Source organism: Phoca vitulina, unplaced genomic scaffold, assembly GCF_004348235.1.
Source record: "Phoca vitulina isolate PV1807 unplaced genomic scaffold, GSC_HSeal_1.0 scaffold6, whole genome shotgun sequence".
NCBI classification, from domain to species: Eukaryota; Metazoa; Chordata; class Mammalia; order Carnivora; family Phocidae; genus Phoca; species Phoca vitulina.
This window is the reverse complement of record NW_022589709.1, coordinates 19,767,475-19,783,622: the sequence shown is the minus strand read 5'-3', so window position 1 is coordinate 19,783,622 and position 16,148 is coordinate 19,767,475. Positions and strand designations below refer to the sequence as shown.

General features: G+C 41.5%; 1 protein-coding gene across 5 annotated transcripts in view; it reads right to left on the bottom strand.

The window, feature by feature from the left end:
• ZNF346 (zinc finger protein 346) overlaps positions 1 to 6,642 on the bottom strand; it is a 34,385-nt gene extending 27,743 nt beyond the window's left edge. For 2 of the 5 annotated variants that reach the window (XM_032403796.1, XM_032403792.1), the window contains exon 1: positions 5,979 to 6,641. In XM_032403796.1, coding sequence (XP_032259687.1) covers positions 5,979 to 6,153 — 175 coding nt within the window. In that variant the 5' untranslated portion in view covers positions 6,154 to 6,641. Of the gene's footprint in view, positions 1 to 5,978 lie in introns of all 5 variants that reach the window. The other 3 variants (XM_032403797.1, XM_032403793.1, XM_032403794.1) reach the window with 2 other exon arrangements.
• Between the last annotated feature and the right edge of the window lie 9,506 nt (positions 6,643 to 16,148).

Sequence of the window (16,148 nt, the reverse complement as noted above, 5' to 3'; positions counted from 1 at the left end):
CTTTAATCCAACTACCAACTACCTCCCCAGAATGGGACAGGTTTGATATAAGAAATTAGATGCTTAGAAAACCATTGGAAAGGCACTGAAGGTACTTGGTTGGGCCTTCATAAATGTCTCTAGGAACAATATATGACTGTTACACAGAAAGCTATAGTTTGAGGCCTCTATTGCAACCCTGCTGAAAGTAAGAAGCTTCCATTGTCAATGAACCTACATCTCAGCCTATGAAGCTTGATATTGGATTCTGGAATACTGATGTAGGATGATCTCATAGGTCCATGACCTTTCTTGATAGTAACAATAGCCAAAAGCCATAGGAATATGATCTTCACCGCATTTCTGTCTTCCAAATCTATGATATTGGCAGGACTGGATTTGTATCCGTATTGTAGCCAACCAGAAGATGTACAGGGCAGAGACTGAGAGATCTAGCACAGGGCTGATTTTCACAGGGTCAGTGAAGTATGGACAGAGAGAGCTAGTGTAGAGAAGCAAGATAATTCATAAACTTAAGGAATGTAGGAGAAGTAGTATTTGGGAGACAAATTATCATGACACCTCAATATAAGTTACAACTGTCTTTAGGTGACTTAATGTGCCTAAAGTTGCCTCAGGATACTTAGGGCCAGAATAGCTGGTCAGTGCATGACTAAACGACCTCCTATATTCCAATTAATGGTGAACACTGCTAATCTATAATGACTTGCTATTCCTTGGCCCCATATGTGGCCTTAGACTCTTCAACTCAGCTCCACAGAAATTCATCAATTTCTGTGTGAAGATGGTCCTCAGAGATGTAACCAATTTAGTAGCCTGCTTATTATGGCTTTTTGGGAGGTAGTGGATTTCTAGGTACAGCTATAGTTAGAAAGCAGCATACAACAAAAGATCCTAGTAAAAGCAAGCTGGATATAATCTACCAGTGGGTCAGATTTGTTAGGCAATGTAGTCTAATGGGCAGGGTGGTCTACAAGAATGAACTGAACAGTTAGCCCCACTAAGATTACTTAGCCTCAGTACTTCTATTTTGTGAATCCATACTGTTGATGGTCTGAAAAAGCTCAAATTTTATCATAGAAAAAAGGCATGAAGAAAGCAAATGTAATGGTATTGATGATGTGGTGTTAAAATTATTCTACTTAGAACACGTATAAAACAGAGTTGAAGGGCGCCTGGGTGGCTCAGTAGGTTAAGCGTCTGACTCTTGATTTTGGCTCTCATTGTGATCTCAGGGTCATGGGATTGAGCCCCTCGTCGGGCTCCATGCTGGGCATGGAGCCTGCTTGAGATTCTCTCTTTCCCTCTCCCCCTCTGCTTCCTGCGCTCTCTCTCAAAAACAAAAAAAACAAAAAATGAAACAAAAAAGCAGAGTTGAGCTGAAAGTACAATAAATAAAATGAGAAATTCACGAGAGAAAATCAACATCAAAGTAGCAGAAGACAGAATCAGTGAACTTGCAGATAGATCAATAGAAACATTCAATCTGAAGAGGAAAAAAAAAAATGGAAGAATAATGAATAGAGCCTCAGAGACTTGTGGGATACATAAAGCATACCAAACAAATATATATGGGAAATCTCAGGAGAGAAAGGAGTAGAAAAAAAATATTTGAAGAAACAATGTTTGAAAACTCCCCATATTTGATTAAAGAAAAACATTAATCCATACAGTCAAAAGTCTCAAGTCTCTTGGGGCATCTGGGTGGCTCAGTTGGCTAAGCCTCTGCCTTTGGCTCAAGTCATGATCCCAGAGTCCTGGGACTGAGCCCCACATTAGGCTCCCTGCTCAGTGGGAAGCCTGCCTCTCCCTCTCCCTCTGCCTGTCGCTACCCCTGCTTGTGTGCTCTGTTAAATAAATAAATAAAATCTTAAAAAAAAAAAAAAGTCTCAAGTCTCTCAAAACAGGATAAATACCAAGAGATCTACACCCAGATACATCATAGTCAAACTACTGAAAGATAAAGATAGGGGTGCTTGGGTGGCTCAGTCAGTTAAGTGTGGCTCAGTCAGTTAAGTGTCTGACTCTTGGTTTTGGCTCAGGTCGTGATTTCATGGGTCGTGAGATCAAGCCCCCTGTTGGGCTCTGCACTCAATGAGGAGTCTGCTTGAGGATTCGCTCCCTCTGCTCCTTCACCTGCTTGTGCTCTCTCTCTCTCTAAAATAAATAAATAAATAAATAAATAAATAAATAAATAAATAAAATTTTAAAAAGAAAGATAAAGACAGGAACTCTTTAAATTAGCAAGAGAAAAATGACTCATAATGTATAGTGGAATAATTTGATTAACTTCTCATCTGTAACAATGAAAGCCAGAGGGCAGTGAAATAACAGTAGTGAGAAGATCAAAACTGTCAACCAATAACTCCATGTCCAGCAAAACTATCCTTCAAACATTATGCTAAGTGACAGAAGCCAGTCACAAAAGGCTACACATTATACAATTCAATTTATATGAAGCATCCAGAAGAGGCAAATCTATAGAAACAGAAAGGGAATGAGCAGTTGCCAGAGGTGACTGTTAATGGGTATAGGGTTTCTTTCTGGGGTGATGAAAATGTTCTGGAATTACTGGTGATGGTTGCACAATTCTGTGAATATACTAAACCACTGAACTGTATATTTTATAAGGGTGAATTTTATGGCATATGAATTATGTATCAATAAAGATGTTATTTTAAAAAATTATTCTTTAAGACTGAAAGCAAAATAAAAACATTCCCAAATAAAGACTGAGAGAATTCATTGCTAGCAGGTTTGCTTTGTAAGAAATACTAAAGGAGGGATGCCTGGGTGGCTCAGTTGGTTAAGCAGCTGCCTTCAGCTCAGGTCATGATCCCAGGGTCCTGGGATCGAGTCCCGCATCGGGCTCCCCGCTCAGCAGGGAGCCTGCTTCTCCCTCTGCCTGCCACTCCTCCTGCTTGTGCTCTCTCTCTCTGACAAAAAAATAAAATCTTTAAAAAAAAAAAAAGAAATACTAAAGGAAGCCCTTCTAGCCGAAAGGAAGTGGTACCAAGTGGTAACTTGAATCCAGAGGAAGAAAAAAAGAACACCAGAAATGGTAAATATGTGGGTTAATTAAAAGACATTATAAATATTTTTTTTCCTAATTTCTTCAAAAGACATATTGTATACAGGTGCCTGGGTGGCAGAGTCAGTTGGGCGCCTGACTCTTGGTTTCAGCTTAGGTTGTGATCTCCAGGTTGTGAGATCGGGCCCCGCATCTGGCTCTGCACTCAGCAGCAGTCTGCTTGAGATTCTTTCTTCCTCTCCCTCTGCCCTTCCCCACTGTGCGCCCTCTCTCTCTCTCTAAAATAAATAAATCTTTTTTTTTTAAAGATTTTTAAAATTTATTTGACAGAGAGAGACACAGAGAGAGAGGGAACACAAGCAGGGGGAGTGTGAAAGGGAGAAGCAGGCTTCCCGCCAAGCAGGGAGCCCGATGCGGGGCTCGATCCCAGGACCCTGAGATCATGACCTGAGCCGAAGGTAGACGCTTAACAACTGAGCCACTAAATAAATCTTAAAAGAAAGACATATTGTATAAATCAATAATTACAACACTGAATAATTAGGTTTATAACCTAAATCGATGTAATATATATGACAATAATATACATGACAATAATACTACAAAGGAGGGGGAGGAATGTTTTTATATTTTACCAGAATTAAGTTAGTAGTATTAATTTGAAGTAGACTGTGATGAGTTAAGATGCATCTTGTAGTCCCTTGGGCACTAATAAAATAAAAAAGTAAAAAAAAAGTATAAAAAATATGAACAGAAAAATTAAAATGGTCCACTAAAAAATACTTAATACAAAAGAAGGCAGTAAAGGAGAAAGGGAAGAACAAAATGTAAAGGAGATAAATAGCAAAGTGGAAAATGTAAATCTAGCCATATCAATAATGAAATTAAATGTGAATAGTCTAAACAGCCCACTCAAAAGGCAGAGACTGTCAAAGGATAAAAAAATCAAGATCCATACAATGAGATTCTATTTTGCAACAAAAAGTAATGAAGTACTAATACACAGTACAACTTGGCTGGACCTCAAAAACATGCCAAGAGAAGCCAAATGCAAAAGACTACATATTGTATGATTTTGTTTATACGAAATGTTCAGAAAAGGTAAATTTATAGAGGACAGTGGTTGCCTAGGGCAGGAGGTAAGAGTGGAGATTTAATGTAAACAAGCACAAATGAACTAACTGGAGCTATAGAAATATTCTAAAACACAACTCTGTACTTTTACTAAAAAATCATTGCACTGTACAGTTACAATGGGTGAATTTTATGGTATATAAATTATAACTCAATGAAAGTGCTAAGAGAAAAACAAAACAAAACGAAAACCAAGCTGAGCAGAACTTGGTGTTACAAGTATCTACCTAAACCTCATACAAATACTGGAAAGTAAGGAGAGTAGGAAGATCAACTGGGTCCTAAGTGACACTGTACATTCATACACACATAAGCAATTCACTTTTTAGAGCACAGCTGTTGTGTTCTCTGCTTCAAGGTCCAGGGGATGCCTTCCCTGTCCCTCAAGGACAAAGGTCACTCCCTCTTTGTGCACAACCAATTCTTACACATTCCTCTTCACTGCACCCATTACATTATACTGAAACTGTTTTGGTGTCTGCTTCTTGGACTAGACTATAAACCCCTCCAGGGCAAGGACAGTATCTTCCTCATCTCTGTAGCTCTGATGCCCAGCCAGTCCTGGGAACTGAGCAAGTATCAATGACTGTTTGTCAAATTAGTGAAAGGAAATTGGGATGTTTGGGGGGATTTGTACCAAACAAGTTTGAAATTATGAGGCAGACAGAGAGCCCATATTTAGGAGTCAGACTAGACTAATTTTAAAACTGGAGAAGTATACACAAGGGTACAGATCTGGGTACCACCCCAAATTTAAATATATCTTCCTTGGGTATGGTCAAAATTCCATTTTATCCCAGGGCAATCAGTTCACAAGCAACATATTAAACTTTCCAAGATTAGTCTGCTCACCAAGCAAACAAACCATCTGATTTTACTGCAGATTACTTGACAGGATTAGCACAGAAGGCCAGACAGTTCTTGTACTTCTGGGTTAGAGTTAAGCAGCTAGCTCTGCTAAGGACTACAAAGGGGGTCACACAACCAGGTCAGGCCAGCGCTTTCCATCCTCCTCTATCTCCATCTTACCCGGGGCCAGGTCAAATGCAGAGCAAGCTGGGAAGCTTCAGCCCTGAAGTGACCCCCAGTGTACCCTGTTCTCCACAACTTCTGTACAAGCATGGGATACAAAGAAGCTGGAGCCAAAATATACCCTGGCCAGTTTCTCAGGTTCCTGGCCCCGACCTCATAAAAGAGACCCAGGTAGTAGAGACCAGACACCTAGAAACAGGGGTAAACCAGGTTGAAGATACCAAGGCCAGGAGGAACAGGGGGTAAGATGGCCTTTTGGAGTCCTTGGCAGTGTGGGGCATGAGAGAAGGCAGGCAAGCGACACTAGGGGTGGGAGAACCTGGAGACAGGGACGATGCAGAGTCAGGGAGAAAATGGTCAGGGGCTAGGAGTCTGGCGGGGAAGGTTCTGTGGGTCTCCCGAGAAGGCACGGATAGGAATTTAGGTAAGAGGCACGGATAGGAGTTTAGGAAGAGCTGTGCTCTGGTGGGTGAGAATGGAAGGGGAAAAAACCCCGCGTCCTGAGTATGAGAAGGCCCTTGACCATTTGAGCGCGGAGACCTCATTCATGTGGTGCTGCGGCCTCAATTTTCAAGGGAGCTGGCCCACGGTACCCAGGCCCGGCTGGGGTGCACGAGTCAAGAAGTCCCGGGGCGCGTCACGCAAGGGGGCGGGCCGGGCGCCAGGGGGTGTGACCGGAGACCCGGGGGCCGGTCCGCGTTCCCGCCCCGCGCTTCCGCCACTCCCTGTGAGACGAGCGGGCGGGTGAAAGACTTGCTGCTTCTGAGGTCCCGGGACTCACCTTCCTCCCTCCCCACTGGTTGGGCCCCGGACACTGCTTCCCACAGGCGGCGCGCCCTCTCGCGGTCGAAGCGCAGCCCGTCCGGTTCCCGTCCTTCTCGCTCCTCGGAGCTCTTGTATGGCCGGGCCCCTCCACTGTCCGCGGCCTCCACGGTGCCCAACGCGGGATACTCCATCTTTCCTGCAAGCCCTAACCGGCAGATAGCCACTCATAAACCTTGGTCTCGCGAGATGTGGGTGGGAGGGTGACTTTGCCTGGCCAACAAATCTCGCGAGGTTTGGGCGCCGCAGACCGCGTTGCGGTGCGGGCCCAGGCGCTTCTTTTTCATCACTGCTGAGGGACCTCGGAATAAGTACTATGGAATTGTGTCAGTCGCTGGTTTTACAGCAGCCCCCTCCCTCCGGTACAGGTTCGTGCAGTCCTTGGCTAAAGGTTCTCACCTTACTCACCGTCAGCCTTCGACACTTCGCATTTCGTTCTCTTGAAGGCCCTGTTATGTGGGAATATTTTCTGTTTTACTGTTAGGGAAATTGAGGCCCAGAACCTAAAAATAGTTTACTCAACAGTTTGCGACCAGAATGTGGTAGAGCCAGGACTCCATCTCCATGATTCGGTTACTTCTTTTTTTTAAAAGATTTTATTTATTTATTTGACAGAAAGACACAGCGAGAGAGGGAACACAAGCAGGGGGAGTGGGGGAGGGAGAAGCAGGCTTCCTGCTGAGCAGGGAGCCCTGATGCGGGGCTCGATCCCAGCACACTGGGATCATGACCTGAGTCGAAGGCAGATACGTAACTACTGAGCCACCCAGGCGCCCCTCGGTTACTTCTGATAATAAATACCATTTGAGTTTCAAGTTCTAATTCCCAGCCCAGACCTCCCCCTTAAACTCTCCAGTGTAACTGTCAAATCTGAAATTTCATCCTCCATCCTCACAGCTCCTCCCCCAGTCTTTCTGAGCCACCATCTCTTGCTAAGGTTATCGTAGCTTCTTCACTGGTCCTTTCCCTTGCCCTTCAGGTATTTTCAGCACAGCAGCCTCAGCAGTCCTCTTACAACAAACCATATCATGATACCCTGATGCTCCCAACGGTTTCCCATCTCACTCTTGATAAAAGCCAAAGTCCTTAGTTTAGCCAAAGGGCCCTTTACAGTTTGACTTCCCTTAACCTCCCTGATCTCATCTCCTATTGTGTTAGCCTCCAACACCTTCATTACTGTCCCAGTTACCCTGACCTCCTGGAATGCATTTCCCCCATATATCCTCATGGCTTAGCTTCTCATTTCATTCTCTGGCTACCCTATCTAAAATTTAACACCTCCACACACATTTCATGTCTTCTTTTCTTGCTTTATTTTTTTTCCTCCTTAACTCTTAACATTATCAGTTATAGTATGTTTTTACTTTTTACCTTGTTTTTTGTTTGTTTTTCCACTAGTAGGCATGCCCCAAGAAAGCAGAAGTTTTTGTTTTGTTCTCAGTTGAATCCCCAGCACCTTGAAATGGAGCCTGGGCTCTCATAGGTACATATAAAATATTTGTTGAATGAATGAAACTTTTGATATACTTTATTTCATCTTCATTTATTCAAATGGTTATTCAGAGTTTACTATGAGTTAGATGTTATTTTGGGCATTGTTATTTTGGGCATTGGAATCCAGTTGTGAACAAGACGGGGAAACTCTAGCATAGTGTTTTTTATTCTAGTGGAGGAGAGTGTAATAAGTCAACAGAAGTGCTAAGGAGAAAATAAAACAAGAATACATATTGGGTGAATGATGTGGAAGGAATATTAGTCAGGGTGGTTAGAGAAAGCCTGTGAAGAAATGACATTTTACCTAAGACCTGATTGATGAGAAGTGGAAAACCATGCAAAGAGCTGGGGAGGAATGTTCCAGGAAGAGGGAACAGCATGTCCAAAGTCCCTGCAGCAGGAGTGAACTTGCTGTGTTGGAAGAACAGGAAAAAGGACGGTATGGTTGGAGCCCAGTGAATAGGGAGAAGTGGTATCAGAGGAGGCAAAAGAGAGAGACAGATGTTTCTTGCCTGAGATGACACAGCTCACCAGCGGAATTTACTTATTTATACTAAATTATAATTATATACATATAATATATGTAATAACATATATATCATAAATATATTTATACTATATTATAAATATATTTATATTATATTTATACCATATTATAAATATACTATATTATAAATATATATTATATATTATAAATATTATATTTATACTATATTATAAATATTATAAATATTGTGCATCAGCTCTGTGTCAGGCCTCATGCCTGACTCATCTATTACAATGCAATAGATGATTGATGTTTGTGCGGTGTTTTATAGTTTATGAAGCACCTTTAGCATACATTACAACATTTAATCCTTAGGTTGGTTCTCCTATGAAGGATTCTTTCTTATGTGACAATAAAGAAAATTGGGAGAGGTGAAGGTTTTATCAGGATCACACAGCTAGTCAGTGTCAGAGCCCATGCTTGAACACCAGACCTCAGACTGCAAATCCATGTCCTTTTGCCAATACCAGATGACCAGCCTAAAAACCAATGACTATACATTATTTATTTATCTTAAAGTTTCTAGTTGCCCAGATTTCCATAGCATGAGTTATTCAGCTGGAAATCCAAAGTTATAGAGGACATTTTTGTCAAAGTCCCAGAATTCAAACATATATATTTGACACAATGGAGCAAAAAACAGTCCTCCTCCACTCACTCCCAATCTGATTAGATGCTCAAAACAATTTAGATTATTCTCCAGTGAATGCTATCATGAGATTTTCTACTTCTCAGCTCTGTGAACACATCTCTAGTTGTTAGAAGTAACTGTAAATTAGGTTTTACTAATAGGATGTGTACAAGCATTATTTGACTCAGAATCTGAGATTGGTCCAAAACAGCAGGGTTTGCTCTTGAGGAAAACTGTGACAAAGCTATGTTGGCGGGGGAGAGGGGGCAGGGATGATGATCACACACACACACACACACGCACATCTTTGTTGCAGTCCTAGTCCACTGCTCAAGATGGGTCATTTTATAGTGTCTTCAGGGCTGCAGGGAAGCACTGTCTTCAGGACATGCCAGGTTTTAAATCAGTGACTTTCCAAGGACAGGTTGAGGGTGTAGGGGAATTTGCTGATCACTGGATTGGGATTTCCAGAGGATTTTGAGGAGGGGAAGGAGGAGAATTAGATTCAAGTAGAGCTTTCCAACTTTTTCCATGTCACAGCCCACTTAAAAAATGAGCATATCTATATGGCAAATTAGATTAAACAGATAAGGCAGTTTCTCATCACCCCAGTGGTGGTCCAGGGACTCCCAACTATTCCAGGCCCTACTGAGCCACACTTGGGGCAGGAGGGCTGGATGTTCAGAGCCCTGTGAGGTGCAATGGATGGCCATGATGTTTTACACCCCAACAGTGTCTGAGGTGAGCAGGATTGGGATTAACCCCAATAATCTCAGACAAACAGGCGGTCAGTTAAAGTCATGAGATACTCAGCTTGATGTCAACTGCTCCATTCTACAATCATGACCTATGCAATATTAGGTAAATTATTTAAAATTTGTAAGTCTGCTTCTTTATCTGTAAAATGAGTAAATGATACCTGCTTTAAATGAAGATTAACCAAAATAATTTCCATAAACTACTTACCACATTGCCTGGCACAAAGTAAATGGTAGTTGTTACCAGGTTTATTCTGAAAGCTGTATTTTTCTGATGATTTCACAAGCTGATATTAGGTTCTAGTCTCCATCCTGGTGAAGCTAAACCCCACTTCTCTAGATGTAGAGTTTCAGATCCCATAATTTCTAGAACCAGTTTCAATTAATTGTGCATTTGCTTATGGATCAGAGTGACTTAGTTTAGTTTAATGTATCCAAGGAAATAAGAGTGGCTTTAAAAAAAAAAAAAGATTTTATTTATTTATTTGACAGAAAGAGAGAGCACAAGCAGGGGGAACTGCAGGCAGAGGGAGAGGGAGAAGCAGGTTCCTCACTGAGAAAGGAGCCTGACACAGGACTCAAGCCCAGGGTCCTGGGATCCTGAGCCAAAGGCAAATGCTTAACCAACTGAGCCACCCCAGGCACCCCTAGAGTGGCTTAAAATGATCCAATGAAGCTCTGTCATCTTCACTGAAGGATTGCCAAGAAATCGGTATAGATCTTGAACTGGTATAATAACTTGAATCACACTGAATCAACAGGCTTTATTTTGGGCCTACTACATTATATGTCAGTATCTTTGTCCATTTGGGCTACTGTAACAAAATACCATAGACCACATGGCTTAAACAATAATTTATTTCACACAGTTCTGGAGGCTGGAAGGTCCAAGATCAAAGTACTGGCAGATCTGGTATCTGGTCTCTGGTGGAAGCTGTCCTCCTGGTTTATAGACAGCCATCTTCTCTCTCTGTCCTCACATGGCAGAAGGGGTGAGAGAGTTCTCTAGGGTCTCTTTCATAAGGGCACTCATCTCATTTGTAAGGGCTCTACCCTTATCACCTAATCAGTTCCCAAAGGCCCCACTTCCTAATAGTATCACATTTGGGGTTAGGATTTCAACATCTTAATTTTTGGAGGAAAAAAAGCTGTCTATTATAGCCAGGCACTGTACTATACTCCCTGACCGACAATACTTAATGGCTTCTTGTTGCTCATAGGAGAAAGTTAAAAAGTTAAAATGTCCTACTGTGGTATAAGAGACCCATTATAAAGTCTTTCTCTTTCCCTCTCCACTCCCTTCTTTTTTTGAAAAGATTTATTTATTTATTTGAGAGAGAGCGAGAGGGAGCATGAGCAACAGGAGGGGGGAGGGGCAGAGGAGGAGTAGAGGGGGCAGAGAGGGAGGGACAGAGGATGACGCACAGAGGGGGAGGGACAGAGGGGAAGCAGACTCCCCACTGAGATCATGACCTGAGTTGAAGGCAGACGCTTAACTGACTGAGCCACTCAGGTGCCCCTTCCACTCCCTCCTTCTGATACTCTCCCAAGCACCTTGTGCTCGGCTATACTGAAAGGACTTTTCAGCAGTGTGGTTTGTTTCCTGGCTGGGGCATCCTTTCATAGCTCTTTGCCTTTGCGTGTACTGTTCCCATTGCCTTTAATGCCCTTCCACTATCTTGTCTTGTCCATTTGATGTACTTTGTTGATTTTGCTTTGTATTCTTTGGCTGTAATGCATCATAGCCATGAATGCAACTGTATACTGAATCCTGAGTCCTTGAGTCAGTCATCGAACCTGGGTGATCATGGGACCCCTGACATACCTACTGAATGAAATTCTCCTTAACTTCTCCTCTTCCTCTAGGAAGAAGTAAACAATTCCTTTCTCCATGCTTCTATAACACTTTGTACCACCTTTTCCTTATTTAAAAATTTTTTAAATTATCATTTAATGCATATAAAATATTACATATAACTTATAAAGAGTAATAATATAATGAGTACTGATGAATTCATCATCCAATCTGAACTAGAACATTATTACCCCACCTATTCTTTTTTTTTTTTTTTTTTTAAGATTTATTTACTTATTTGAGAGAGAGAGCAAGAGTGTGTGTGCTTGAGCATGAGCAGGGGGTGGGGGGCCCTGAGATCATGACCTGAGCCAAAACCGAGAGTTGGACGCTTAACCAACTGTACCACCCAGGTGCCCCATATCACCCCACCTATTCTTTTTTTTTCTCTAAGATTTATTTATTTATTTATTTATTTATTTGAGAGAGAGAGAGTGAGAGAGTGAGGGGGGTGGGGCAGAGGGAGAGAATCTTCAAGCTGACTCCCCGCCAAGTACAGAGCCTGATGAGAGCTTGATCTCATGACCCATGAGATCATGACCTGAGCTGAAACGGAGTCAGACATCTAACCAACTGAGCCACCCAGGTGCCTCCCCCATGCCCCGCTTTTTTTCAAAAGATTTGTTTATTTTAGTGTGCACGAGTGGGGAGAAGTGTAGAGGCAGAGGGAGAGAATCCTCAAGCATACTCTCCACTGAGTGTGGAGCCCAATGTGGGGCTCCATCCCAGGACCCTGAGATCATGACCTGAGCTGAAATCAAGAGTCAGATGCTCAACGAACTGAGCCCCCCAGGCATGCCCCTCACCCCACCTATTCTTAACCATTATTCTGAATTTTGTGTTTTTAATTTCCTTGCTTTAAAAAATTATGTATATCGGGGCGCCTGGGTGGCTCAGTCATTAGGCGTCTGCCTTCAGCTCAGGTCATGATCCCGGGGTCCTGGGATCGAGCCCTGCATTGGGCTCCCTGCTCCGCGGGAAGCCTGCTTCTCCCTCTCTCACTCCCCCTGCTTGTGTTCCCTCTCTTGCTAAATAAATAAAATCTTTAAAAAAAATTATGTATATGCTTAAACAACATATTAATTTTGCTTGCATTTGAGCTTCATAAATACGGTATCATACTGTTTGTATTTTTTCTGTGACTTCCCTTTTTCACTCGACATTTTTTTAAAAAAAATTATTTGAGAGAGAGAGAACATGAGCAGTGGGGAAGGGGAGCGGGAGAGGGAGAAGCAGACTTGAGCAGGGTGCCTGAGGTGGGACTCGATCCCAGGGGGGATCACAACCCAAGCCAAAGGCAGATGCTTAACCAACTGAGCCACCCAGGCCACCCTCAGCATTAAGTGTCTAATATCCATGTTGTTGCAAGTAACTATAGTTCATTCATTTTTTTTTTAAGTAGGCTCCATGCCCAATGTAGGGCTTGAACTCACAACCCTGAGATCAAGAGTTATTTGCTCCACCTACTGAGCCAACCCAGCACCCCTAGTTCATTCATTTTTCACTGTGGGATAATATTCTGTTATGTGAATATACCATAATTGATTTATCTGTTCTAGTGTTGAGGGACACTTGAGATGTTCCAGTTTTTGCTATTATGAACAGGGTTACTATTAACATTCTTTTTTTTATTAAGATTTTTAGTTTTTTAAAGTAACCTCTGCACCCAGTGTGGGGCTCGAACTCACAACCCTGAGATCAAGAGTCGCATGCTCTACTGACTGAGCCAGCCAGGTATTGCAACATTCTTATACTTAACTCCTGGTGCACTTGGACAGGAGTTTCTTAGGATATATACCTAGGAATTGAGTCCCAGTCAGTAGGGTATGTGAATGTTGTACTTTACAAGCTAATGCCAAATTGTTTTCTCAGGTGGTTGTATCAATTTATATTCTCATCAGCAAAGTATAAGAGTTTCTATTGATTTTCATTCTCTCCAGCACTTGGTATTGTTAGACTTCTTTATCTTTTGCCAATCTAGCAGGTGTAAATGGTATTAGGTGTGTGGTAGGCCTTTTCATTCTATTCTTTTTTTTTTTTTTTAAAAGATTTTATTTATTTGACAGAGAGAGACACAGCGAGAGAGGGAACACAAGCAGGGGGAGTGGGAGAGGGAGGAGCAGGCTTCCCGCTGAGCAGGGAGCCTGATGCGGGGCTCGATCCCAGGACCCTGGGATCATGACCTGAGCCGAAGGCAGACGCTTAACGACTGAGCCACCCAGGCGCCCCTCATTCTATTCTTTATCTCTCTTTCCTTTTTTAATTCATCAAACATTTATTAAGCATCCTCCATGAACTAGATATTTTGTTAGGTACTAGAGAATTTAATGTCTCTCTTTTTTTTCTGATTTACTTTTTTATTGAGGTGTAACTTACATAGAATAAAGTATACAAGTACAAATCTTGAATAAATTTTTATATATAAATACAGCCATATAATCACTACCTATATTAAGATATAGAACATTTCAAGTCCCAGAATGCTCACTGTGCTGCTTCTCAGCCAAAAGGAATCATCCTGAATACTACTGCTACAGATTAGTTTTGTCTAATCTTGAACATTGTATAAATGAGTTGCTAATTTCCAAATATTTGGGGCTTTTCTAGATTTCTTATTGTTAATTTCTAATTTAATCCATTATGATCAAAGAACATATTCTGTAAGACTTCACTCTCTTGAAATCTTGGAATTTGTTTTATAGCCCAGCATATGGTCTATTTGGTGAACACTCCATTTGTATTTGAAAAGAATGTGTGTTTTGCAGTTGTTGGGTATAGTGTCATATAAATATTCAATTATGTCAATGTGGTTGATAGTGTATTCAGATCTTCTGTATTCTTACTGATTTTTCTTTAGTTCTATCGATTACTGAGGTGGGGGTGTGTGTGTTCAAATCTCCCAACTATGACTGGATCTGTCTACTTCAATTTTTGGTTCTGTTGTTTTTTTGCTTCATCTGTTTTATTTCTGAATATATAATAGGAAAGTCATATTTTTCAGTTAGACACTTTTTTTTTTTTAAGATTTTATTTATTTATTTGACAGAGAGAGACATAGCGAGAGAGGGAACACAAGCAGGGGGAGTAGGAGAGGGAGAAGCAGGCCTCCCTGTGGAGCAGGGAGCCCGATGTGGGGCTCGATCCCAGGACCCTGGGATCATGACCTGAGCTGAAGGCAGACGCTTAACGACTGAGCCACCCAGGGACCCCATCAGTTAGACACTTTTATCAGTGTGAAGTGCCCCTCCTTATCTCTAGTAATACTTATTATCTAAGGTCTACTTTATCTGATATTAATTTAGCTGAGCTAGTTCTTTTTTGTTTGTATTTACATAGTACATATTTTTACATCCCATTGTTTTGTGTTCTTTTAACCTTGATGACGTTATATTTATTTATTTATTTATTTATTTATTTTTTTAAAGATTTTATTTATTTATTTGACAGAGAGAGAGACAGCGAGAGAGGGAACACAAGCAGGGGGAGTGGGAGAGGGAGAAGCAGGTTCTCCGCTGAGCAGGGAGCCCGATGCGGGGCTCGATCCCAGGACCCTGGGATCATGACCTGAGCCGAAGGCAGCCGCTTAATGACTGAGCCACCCAGGCGCCCCTTGATGACGTTATATTTAAAATACATCTCTGTAAATAGCATATAATTGAATTTTTAAAATCCAGTCTGATGGTCTTTTTCTTTTACTTATAAGAGTGTTTGAAAAAAAAAAAATGTGTTTGGCCCCTTTCCATTTAATTTAATTACTGATATAGTGAGTTTATTTTTACCATTTTGCTGTTTTCTGTTCACTCCATCTGTTCTTTTTTCCTTTATTCTCTTGGGTTTTTTTTTTTTGGCCTTCTCTTGGATTGAACAATATTTTTTATCATTCTGTTTTTTATACTTTATTTTTTATTGTTATTTAACTATTCAGATATTTGATCATTATTTGATTATTCTTTTAGTGGTTGCTCTAGAGATTATAATATGCATCCTTAACTCATCACAGTCTACACTAAATTATTATTTTCCATACCTCCTGAATAATGCTAGCACTTTAAAATTGTTTAACTCTTAATACTTTCTGCTTCCTGTGTTATTGTTGTCATATATTTTATTTCAATGTATTGTTTTAAATTCCAAAAGACATTATTTTTGCTGTTTTAAATTGTCAGTATTTATTTATATTTACCAATTTAGTCACCCTTTTGGGTATTCTTCATTCTGGTTTTTTTTTTTTTTTTAAAGATTTTATTTATTTATTTGACAGAGACACAGCGAGAGAGGGAATACAAGCAGGGAGAGTGGGAAAGGAGAAGCAGGCTTCCCGCTGAGCAGGGAATCCGATGCAGGGCTCGATCCCAGGACCCTGGGATCATGACCTGAGGCAGAAGCTTAACGACTGAGCCACCCAGGCGCCCCTCTTCATTCTGTTTTGCAGTCCCATGTCTCCATCTAGCTCATTTTCCTTCACTTAAGATTCCATTTAGTATTTCTTGTAGTGCTGGTCTGCCCCTGATGAATTCTCTCAGCTTTTGGTTGTCAGCAAATATTCTGCTTTGCCTTCATTAAAATTTTTTTTAAAATGCTGGTGGATTGACCCTGCATCGGGCTCCCTGCTCCGCGGGAAGCCTCCTTCTCCCTCTCCCACTCCCCCTGCTTGTGTTCCTGCTCTCGCTGTGTCTCTCTCTGTCAAATAAATAAATAAAATCTTAAAAAAAAAAAAATGCTGGTGGGGCACCAGGGTGGCTCATTCAGTTAACCATCTGTCTTCTGCTCAGGTCATGATCCCAGGGTCTGGGGATCCAGCCCCACGTCAGAGCTCCCTGCTCAGAGGGGAGTCTGCTTGTCCC